The 11,054-nt window shown below is 41.5% G+C and overlaps 1 protein-coding gene across 1 annotated transcript in view; it reads left to right on the top strand.

Annotated features, from left to right (window-relative positions):
• The window catches only part of plxna3 (plexin A3), a 134,673-nt gene that overhangs the window by 73,876 nt on the left and 49,743 nt on the right, over positions 1-11,054 (top strand). Inside the window, 2 exon segments of the mRNA XM_055166100.1 lie at positions 7,628-7,765; positions 10,409-10,509. Coding sequence (XP_055022075.1) covers positions 7,628-7,765; positions 10,409-10,509 — 239 coding nt within the window.

Here is an 11,054-nt window from a genome sequence, read left to right as displayed (position 1 = left end):
TGGATCTTTAACTGCAGTTGGTACACAAATATTGTACGCCTTTCACTAATTTTAGTTTTTTTTTTTGGTATCATATTTCGTTCATCGACACTTTTGTTCTTTCTCATTTCGCGAAAGAGCAGGGCATTTGTTACGTGCTGTGTTGACAAATTGAGAAGTCCCCAGGCCACAGACCACACTGAAGCAGAGGAGAAAGAGAGAGAGACTGAAGCAGAGGAGAAAGAGAGAGAGACTGAAGCAGAGGAGAAGAGAGAGAGAGACTGAAGAGAAAGAGAGAGAGACTGAAGCAGAATAGGAAGAGAGACTGAAGCAGAGGAGAAAGAGAGAGACTGAAGCAGAGGAGAAAGAGAGAGAGACTGAGAGAGAAAGAGAGAAGAGACTGAAGAGAGGAGAAAGAGAGAGAGAGTGAAGAGAGAGAGAGAGAAGAGAGAGACTGAAGCAGAGGAGAAAGAGAGAGACTGAAGCAGAGGAGAAGAGAGAGACTGAAGCAGAGGAGAAAGAGAGAGAGAGACTGAAGCAGAGGAGAAAGAGAGAGAGAGACTGAAGAGAGAGGAGAGAGAGAGAGAGAGACTGAAGCAGAGGAGAAGAGAGAGAGAGACTGAAGCAGAGAGGAGAAGAGAGACTGAAGCAGAGGAGAAAGAGAGAGAGAGAAGCAGAGGGAGAGAGAGAGACTGAGCAGAGGAGAAAGAGAGAGAGACTGAAGCAGAGTAAGGAGGAGAGAGACTGAAGCAAAGAGGAGAACGAGACTGAAGCAGAGAGAGGAAGAGAGAGACTGAGGCAGAGGAGAAGAGAGAGACTGAAGCAGAGGAGAGAGAGAGAGACTGAAGCAGAGGAGGAGAGAGACTGAAGCAGAAGAGGAAAGAGAGAGAGAGAGACTGAAGAAGTGGAAGGAGAGAGGAGAGGGGAGTTCAGTTTCAGGAATGTGTGGCATCTCCCTCCAGCATTTACCCCCCAACTACACTGTCCACTGACAAGAGCAAATGTACAGGTGATAAATGGACATGCCAACCCCCAAGTGAACATGTGCCCGCTTCCGACTCCATCAACTAAAAAAACCCTCTCGCTGTAACTGCTGCTGTGAGCCTCGTCTTTGTGGTCTTAAATGTTTGTATCTACATGATCCTGGTGTTTTTATTTCACTATTTTGCCCGTAAATAAATTCCTATTCCTATTCTGGACCTGGCTCAGAGTCTGCTCCTTTAACATCTACCATCGATGAACTACATTTGACTGGAGCCGAACACTGTGGTGACGTCACACTCCCTCAGTCCGCTTCTTTATTCTTTTTCAGTCTGTTCCACACATGTTCAGGTCTTTAAACGCACACAAACACACACATGCAGGTGCTGTGTGTCTCGTTCTGGTTGTTGATCACATGATGTCTGTCACATGACCCCCTACAGCCAAACTATTGTCTCTGGGGTCAGGGGTCAGACTCCTGCTGTCTCCAGAGGTCAGAGGGCACTTCCTGTGACACTCTTCATTAACTTGAACAGCTCTGCTCCCTCAGGGTCCCCCGTCTTTCCACATGCTCCAGACGGCATCCTCATGTTGAAGAATGTTAACGAAAGGTCTTATATTACACAAACGTGACGCTTGTGAGATTTGAGTCGTGTTATAATGTTTTACAGCATCAAAAACAAATGGAGGAATAACTGGACTTGTGTTTTGTTTTATTCACATTATTAGTCTGTCATGGAAATTATCTGTGAAATAATACCAAAACATAAAAGACGACTAGGTAGGTCTAGGTTGGTTTATTACGTCTGCACCGGTAACAAACGGTCCCACTACTGACAGAGTTTCTGCAGCAGTGAGCAACACTTAAATACTTTCTGAGGTCCGAGCCCTTCCCCAAGAACACTTTGCATTTCGGGCCTATCTGCACAATAATGTTTTTTGGTCAAAATGGTGAAGTTTGTATTAGTTTTGGCCATTCTTCGAGCTGGTGTTTCGAGTGGACAAAAAAACGGTGTTTTTTGAGAACGGGTTCCAGAGTGGAGAAATTTGAGAGCTCCGGCGTTGCGTTGTCATGTGGATGAGCAAACCGCAGCTTTTGGAAAAACAGTGATGTCGCAGCTCTCGAACTCTTGCAGAGAACCGCAAGACCGTTGCCGAAATGTGAAAGGTGTAGCCTGCAGAGCCGCTCCTGTCACCCAGCAACCAAGACACGCCGCAAACGCTAATGCTAACAAAACGCACCACACAGATTACGCACACAGATCAATAACGAAGATACGCACAAGTAATCCAACTGTTGGATTTTGAGACCAAGTTATTCTAATTATTCTCATCCAAATCGTATGGCTAAACTTTTGCAAAAAAAAAAAAAAAACAGCTATATTTCTGGGATACATCTAAAATCTGAGATAATTACCTTAAAGTTTAAAAAAGCGGTGATGAGATATGAATTATTAAATATTATTATCATTGTTAACAGCGCCACATACAGGTGTGGCATATGTATTACATCGTTTTCACGCAGTGCTCTGTTGTCTTCTGGATGTGAATATTTATTGATCTGACGTGTGTGGATGCAAATTTTTTTCAACCCACAAAAAAAAAAAAAAAATCCAGGCCGGCTTTGTCGTGTGGACGCAGCTTTAGGTTGGTCTGGCTGGTCACTTGGCTTTTTTGCTCTCTGAAATGTAACACCTTTACATCTGCATCTGAATACAAGTGAAGATGATCAAACACTGAACACGTGTGACATAAACCACAGACATGTAAATACAAACCCAAAGGTACTTATAGCCTTTCTGTGAGAGAAAAAATTAGACAACGAATAATGTGGCTTCTTACTTGGACAACGTAAAGAACAACACCCAATACTAAAATTTCCACCACAATCTCAAAAGCTCAAAATGCTCTGTTGCACCTTGTGATGTCAGTTTAACAGCTACATTTTACCTTTAGTTCAGTAGAGATGGAAAATTACAATCCCGAATTATTCTAGTGAATGTGTGAAGTTTAAAAACACAGTGGAGCCTCCTATGACATCACAAGGTGGAATGGAGTGTTTTATGTTTAAGAGAATTCAATCTAAATATGCAGGATTTGAGTGTTAAACATGAATGAAACAAAACACTCCTCCAGGTTTGTTTATGACGAGTAAAAACATTATAGCAGATCAGAACATTGCGTAATATTTGCCTTTTTAAATGTACTTATAAACTCGATTATTCCAGTAAATGTGAGGATGTGCTGTTCTTGTTTTGCTGGTTCATGGATTTTAGGAGGTTTGAGCTCAATTAAAAGATTAATGTTGTATTGCAATATTTATATTTTTTTATTTTTGTGTATTTATTATTTGTAAATGTTGCATCAGAGAACATCCTTCCACATATATTTCACAAATCCTCTCTCTATCCCTCCTTCTCAAACCTCTCAGTATTAAACATTTCACACTTTTCACTGCAGTGTCCTACTTTCCTCTCTCCTCTCTCTTCTCTCCGTTCCTCTGCCGTCTCTCCTTTCCCACAGATGTTCAAAATGTTCACTTCTTTCACATTTTAAACCAAATTGGTAAAGATTTTATGTAATGTTTTCCTTCCATTTTGTTCGATCATAAAGTCGAGACTTCCTGTTTTTAAGGATGTCGGGCATTTGATACAAATATATATTTATCACAGGAAAATTTACAAAACAAGACTATACCAGGGCTAGACCAGGACTGAACCCAGGACTGAACCCAGGACTGAACCCAGGACTGAACCCAGGACTGAACCCAGGACCAAGACCTGTACCAAGACCTGTACCAAGACCTGTACCAAGACCTGGACTGAACCAGGTCTAAACCTCAACTAAACTGGAACTAAAACCTGGACTAAAACCTGGATTGAACAAGGTCTAAACCTGGACTTAAACCTGGACTTAAACCTGGACTTAAACCTGGACTTAAACCTGGACTTAAACCTGGACTTAAACCTGGACTTAAACCTGGACTGACCAAGGTCTAAACCTGGACTAAAACCTGGACTAAAACCTGGACTAAAACCTGGACTGAACGAGGTCTTAACATCATCTAAACCCGGACTAAACCAGGACTGAACCAGGTCTAAACCTCGACTAAACTGGAACTAAATCTGGACTCAAACGTGTACTCAAACGTGGACTAAATCCTGGACTGAACGAGGTCTAAACATCATCTAAACCTGGACTAAACCTGGACTAAACCAGGAATGAACCAGGACTGAGCCAGGTCTAAACCTTGACTAGACTGGAACTAAATCTGGACTAAAACCCGGACTAAAACCCGGACTAAAATCCGGACTAAACCGGGACTAAACCGGGACTAAACCGGGACTAAACCGGGACTAAACCGGGACTAAACCGGACTAAACCGGGACTAAACCCGGACTAAACCCGGACTAAACCCGGACTAAACCCGGACTAAACCCGGACTAAACCCGGACTAAACCCGGACTAAACCCGGACTAAACCCGGACTAAACCCGTGCTTGTGTAGCGCCTGTATAATGGTGTGGTTGGTTCCATTTCACAGCGTTTTAGAATCTTAACAGGATTAACTCATGAATCTGACTGACCCAGAAAATATGGAGAGAAATCGAGGAGAGACGAGGAAAACGCGGAGACAGAAAATGAGAAAGGAAGGATGAGAAAAGAAGGTAGGAAGGTTACAAAGGGATGAGGAAAAACATGGAAGGTAGGAAGAGATTATAACGAGGAGGAAGGAACATACGCTAATAAGATGGTTGTTTTTGTGAGCAGATTTTCTCCTTATTTGAACTCTATACAAAATTTTTGGTTCTATTTGGATATAAATATGTTTATTTGAAGAATCAGTCCTGAAAAGTGTCCTTCAGTTTGTCGGTTTAGTGAAGTTGTTTGCAGTTGCGGATGCAAATACTTAATTTTGTTACTTAAGTTAAAGTAAAGATACAGGGGCAAAAGAAATAGTCCTGTTTTTCCAAAGCAAGACTAGACCAGGTCTGAACCCAGTAACTGAACTCAGGACCGAGACCTGGACCGAGACCTGGACCGCAGACCTGGACGCAGACCTGGACCGCAGACCTGGACCGCAGACCTGGACCGCAGACCTGGATTGAACTAGGTCTAAACCTCGTCAAACTTGGACTAAAACTTGGACTAAAACTTGGACTAAAACTTGGACTAAAACTTGGACTAAAACTTGGACTAAAACCTGGACTAAAACCTGGACTAAAACCTGGACTAAAACCTGGACTAAAACCTGGACTAAAACCTGGACTAAAACCTGGACCAAAACCTGGACTTAAACGTGGACTGAGGCCCGGACGGACACCCAGACCAGACCAGGACCAGACCGTGAATGACACCGGAACTCAGACCGGGACTCAGACCGGGACCAGACACTCAGACCGGGACAGACACGTCACAGCAACATCACGTGACCACTCTGAGGAAGACCGCTAATTATAAAAACAAACTCTTGGTCTGAAAAAAGAACCCAATGACATAAATCATTTGGATGATTTCAAACCTGGAATTGCCCGTCTCTACTGAACTAAAGATAAAAGGTCTCTGTTAACTTGAAAACTACCTCTTCATGACATCACAAGCTGGAACAAAGCATCCTGATAATACGGGATTACTCAAGCATGTGTGAATGAAACAAAACACAACTCCAGGTATGCTTTTGATGAGGTAACAGGATCCTAACGCGGATTAAAGCTCACGAGACTCACCTTTAATTATTTATTTCTGGCTTTAGACTTTGCGTGGCTCCTATTAATTTTGTTCTAGTTAATAACAGTTTGAATGCGTCCTGGATTACCCCTGGCTGATCTGTTAAACCTCGTGCAGACCTGGTTTAGAGTTTTATCTTTGCACGCGTTCTAGTTAAGACCTGTTAGTGCGCTAGTTTTAGTTTTGGTCATGGGTTAGTCCAAGTTTAGAAGGTACTAGTTTTAGGATGTAGTGAAAGTAGGTCAGAGGAACAAAGGAATGGAGACAGAGTTAATGGTGATTAGCCCTGAGCTTGTTAAACTCGTTACAGCCAGACTTTAATTAGAACAGACACACATGTACGCACGCACACACACACACACACACACACACACACAGGGAGAGGGGGTGGGGTGGGGTTGGGGGTTGTATCTCTGTGGAGACTCTCATTCACTTACACTTAACCCTGTTTTGCAGCAAAGACAGTTTCCAGTTTATTTAATAGACGAGCCCATTTTCCATTTTACAGGCCGAGGTTTAGCACTGCTTTGACATCTCTGCTGTATTTATGGTTAAAGATGCACTGATCCAGCTTTTTCTCTTCCGATACTGATGGTGATACTTTGGCGTTATCCAGAATGTTCCGCAGTAAAGATTAAACCTGTCTATCACAAGTGTATCATTTGTTCATTCGTTTTTCAAAATAAAACAAAAAATAAGAAACAAAAAAACAACTATTTTCTTCATTATTTGTCTCCAAAACCAAAATGAAAAAAACAGACAGCGATTAATTTTTTCAGTTTTCGATTTTGTGTTTAAATAGATAAAAAACCAGGCCTAAACCAGGTCTAAACCAGGACTAAACCAGGACTAAACCGGGACTAAAACGGGACTAAAACGGGACTAAAACGGGACTAAAATGGGACTAAACCAGTCTCAGTCCTGGTCTCAGTCCCGTTCTCAGTTCTGATCTTTTCCCGGTCTGGTCCCAGTCTAAATACCGGTCTCAGTCCCTGTCTCATTCCTTGTCTGGTCTCGGTCTGGTCCCGGTCTCAGTCCTGATCACCCGACAGTCTAAGCGGGCGCAACTCTGGGTTTGTCCGACAGTCCTGGTTTCAGTCCTGGTTTCAGTCCTGGTTTCAGTCCTGGTTTCAGTCCTGGCTCAGTCCTGGCTCAGTCCTGGCTCAGTCCTGGTTCAATCAATATGTGGTGCAAAAGTCTGACATCGCAGTTTAAGTCACGGAAACTTGAATCGGCCATTATCCGTTTTTTCCATTTTTCATTTAAACACAAAATCGAAAACTGAAAAAACAAATCATTATCAGTTTTTTTTCATTTTGGTTTTGTAGACAAATAATGAAGAAAATTGTTGTTTTTTGGTTTTATTTTGAAAAATAAATGAACGAATGATACACAGACAGAGACGAGCAGGTTACAGCGCTTCACTGCTATTTCACAGAAGGAATGATTGTATTTTTGAACAATAGAAACACACATAATGAATAAATGCTAGATATATATATATATATATGTTTAAAGCCATACTGTGGAACATTTCAGACAAAGCAAAAACATCTCCATGGCGACAAGCAGGTAGCAGATATTAAGAACAGAGACTAAATAAAGTATAAAACTATAATTTATTTCCTTTAAAGTAGGCAGTATATATTATAAAGTGACTACAGAACAACTTGGAAAAATATTTGAAGAATTTTAAGTGTTTGGGCCATAACGTTGCCCAGTAAATTGTCTTATTACGCATATTCATAACCAAAATAAGATATCGATTGGACTAATATCGATCCATGACAGTTTTGGTAGTGCTTGTGTTAAAATAATGAAAAATTCTACGTGTGGAAATAGTTTTTAATACAGTTTTTATCTTGTAAACATGAAATTAAACTGTTTACGTTTGAGTATGTCTGTGTGGATGATTCATAAATCTGTTCTTGTGCTTTCAGATCCGTGTGGACGGCGTGTCAAATTCCCAGAATGCACTGCTGTACGAGACTGTGAACGTGGTGGAGGGGAAGCCCATTCTGAGAGACATGGTGTTCAGCCCCGACCATCGCTTCATCTACCTGCTCAGCGACAAACAGGTGAGCGGAGACTGAGAAATAAAACGACACGATGCAGAAAAGTGTGGAGGCAATTTTCACATCTGGTCAGTGACGACATTTCAGAAACGTAATTTAAAAAGAGTTTAAAGGTGCACTGTGGAACTTTTCTGGTGGGGGACCTGCTTGTTTCTATGGATATGTCGTTGTTCTGATCTCAGGACTGAACCTGGACTAAAACTGGTCTAATGCAGGTCTAATGCAGGTCTGAACCAGGACTGAACCAGGAATGATCCTAGGAATGAAACGGGACTGAAACAGGACTGAAACAGGACTGAACTAGAACTGATCCCAGGACTGAACCAGGTCTAAACCAGGACTGAATCAGATCTAAACCAGGACTGAATCAGATCTAAACCAGGATTGAACTAGAACTGAACCAGGTCTAAACCAGGTCTAAACCCGACTGGACCAGGACTGATACCAGGATTGCACAAGGACTAAGTCAGGACTAAAGCAGGATTTAACCAGGACTGAACCAGGACTAAAACTGGACTAAAACAGGTTTAAACCAGGTCTAAAACAGATTTAAACCAGGTCTAAACCAGGTTTAAACTGGAACTGGAACAGATCTAAACCAAAACTGGACCAGGACTGAAGCAGGACTGAACCAGGACTGAACCAGCTCTAAACCAGCTCTAAACCAGACTGGGCCAGGACTAAAGTGGTCTCAATCCAGGTCTGGTCCCAGCATTCTGACTGTAAGCAGCATCGCCTCTCCACAGATCTGACCTGTAACTTGATCTGGTTTGATCTCCATGATGATTTAGAAAGCCTTAATGCCATACTGTGAAACATTCCAGACAAAGCAACAACATCTCCATGGAAAAATTCATTTGACCGACCCTCCACCAGAAAAGTTACACAATGCACCTTTAAGGAAATGTTTGATAAGTGCTGAAATACTTAATGTTTCTTTGTATTTTAATCCATATTTTAAATTTTTTTTTGCCTCTTCCTGCACCTCCATTTTTATCCAGAGTGCTCTTTTTTTGTTATTTGTTACGTATGTGCGAAATTAGTTTTAGACCAGAGTACACTCATAATTTTAATATTTCTATCTCGCTCTTCTCATTTTGTGCCTGTTCTGAAGCGTTAACGTCCATCAATACAATCCCACAGGGTCAGTGTCTCAAACAGAGCCTTCATTCATAACCGTCTGCCCCAAAGCACTGTGGGAAACTCTGTGCTCAGTCTGCCTCAAAGCACTCTGGGACGCGTCATCAGCTGTCCGGTCTGCTGCAGGGCATTCTGGGAGATTGAGTGTATAGCTTCTGACTTGGGGTCAAACCACAAACCGCAGTGAAATTAAATTAATGAGGAAAACAAACAAGGACACGAGGAGTGACAGAAATGAGTTTGGACAAGTTATAAAATTAAATATATTACATTATGAGAGATTCTGTGGCCAAAATGAAATGGACACAAAGTACTTTCATAAATACAAGTCAAATTTACTGAATGTCAACAGTCTGGATCATCAAAGCACATGTAAAAGATGCTTGTCCTTAAAGGTTTATGTTATAATGTTTTGTTTTGGTTTTATTATTATTTATTAAAGACAACAGAATATAAGATTTAACAAAATACAATAATCAACATAAAAACAAATCATAAAAACATAGAGCAACTCCTGCCCCTCAAATTTGGGCAGTTTATAATTTAAATTCCCAGGACTGAATCAGGACTAAAATGGGACTAAAATGGGACTAAAATGGGACTAAAATGGGACTAAATCAGATCTGAACCAGGTCTGAACCAGGACTGAACCAGGTCTGAACCAGGTCTGAACCAGGTCTAAACCAGGTCTAAACCAGGTCTAAACCAGGTCTAAACCAGGGTTGAACAAGGACTAAACCAGGTCTGATCCCAGGTCTGATCCCAGGTCTGATCCCAGGTCTGATCCCAGGTCTGATCCCAGGTCTGATCCCAGGACTGATCCCAAGACTGATCCCAAGACTGAACCAGGACTAAACTGGTCTCAGTCCCGGTCTCAGTCCCGGTCTCAGTCCTGGTCTCAGTCCCGGTCTCCGTCCCGGTCTCCGTCCCGGTCTCCGTCTCCGTCCCGTCTCCGTCCGGTCTCCGTCCCGGTCTCCGTCCCGTCTCAGTCCGGTCTCAGTCCCGATCTCAGTCAGTCCCGATCTCAGTCCCGGTCAAGCAAGAATAAACTAGGGATAAACCGGGGCTAAATCAATTCTGAACCAGGTCTAATCCAGCACTAAACCAGGATTAAACCAGGACTAAACTGAATACTAAGAAACAGGAGTTTTGTGTTTTAAATGCCCTTTTTTCATGTATTTGGACAAGATCTGCCTTACCCAAATATAAACAGCTCTGGAGGTTAAAATAAGTCTGCTGTGTGCTTTCTGCAACTAATTATAAAGCATTTTTTCCTCCACTAATCAGTAAGTGCGTGTTTACATGCTAGTTGCAGTCATAAACTTAACATCAGAATGCATAAGGTAAATGAGGAATAACTTTGGATCACTGCAAAACGGTTACAGTGAACTAGTTTTGTTTTTCATGTTTTAAGACTGTAAAAAATCTGATACAGCAGCACTTTTTAAAGATTTAATAATTTGAACCAGTGTGTAAAATTACTTCATTCCCTCTTTCGTTTTCCAGGTGAATCGTTTACCTGTGGAGTCATGTGACCAGTACGATAACTGCTCCGAGTGTCTGGGCTCCGGAGACCCACACTGCGGCTGGTGTGTCCTCTTCAACAAGTCAGTACCTTTTGTATTTGTATTTGTATGTCAGCTGATAACATCTGTGACCTCTGACCCCTCCCCCCGTCAACAGCCTCAGGTCACATGCCGGTGTTTAACGTCAGATTTAGTTCCGACAAACTCAGGATCAGGATTTACACTTTTCACCTGACATGAAGAATTTTGGGTAACATTTTATTTTAGGGTTTTAGCATAGTTGTAGATGGTTAATTTGTCATTACTTAGCATTTATTCACCTCTTATTAATGTCTAATTCCCCATAAGCTTATTCTGCTATTACTTAGACATTTACAAACACTTTCCTATTAATACACTCCTTATTACTGCTTTATTAGTGTGATATTAAGCCTTTTTTGTCCATGAATTATGATTCTAATAAGCGTGTTATTAAGGACTAGTAGCACAAGAAATGTAGTATTTACATATTTGTACTTAACAAATTTAGTTTACTCTTATGTAATAAAACACTCTATTAGGTGTTAAAAGAGTTCAACTAGCCATGAATTAAGTCATTAAGCTTGTATATTCATATTTGAACTATT

The sequence above is a fragment of the Boleophthalmus pectinirostris genome, unplaced genomic scaffold, assembly GCF_026225935.1.
Source record: "Boleophthalmus pectinirostris isolate CB_2022bp ecotype Guang Dong unplaced genomic scaffold, ASM2622593v1 HiC_scaffold_8, whole genome shotgun sequence".
In the NCBI taxonomy this organism is placed as follows: Eukaryota; Metazoa; Chordata; class Actinopteri; order Gobiiformes; family Gobiidae; genus Boleophthalmus; species Boleophthalmus pectinirostris.
This window is presented reverse-complemented; position numbering and strand designations above follow the sequence as displayed.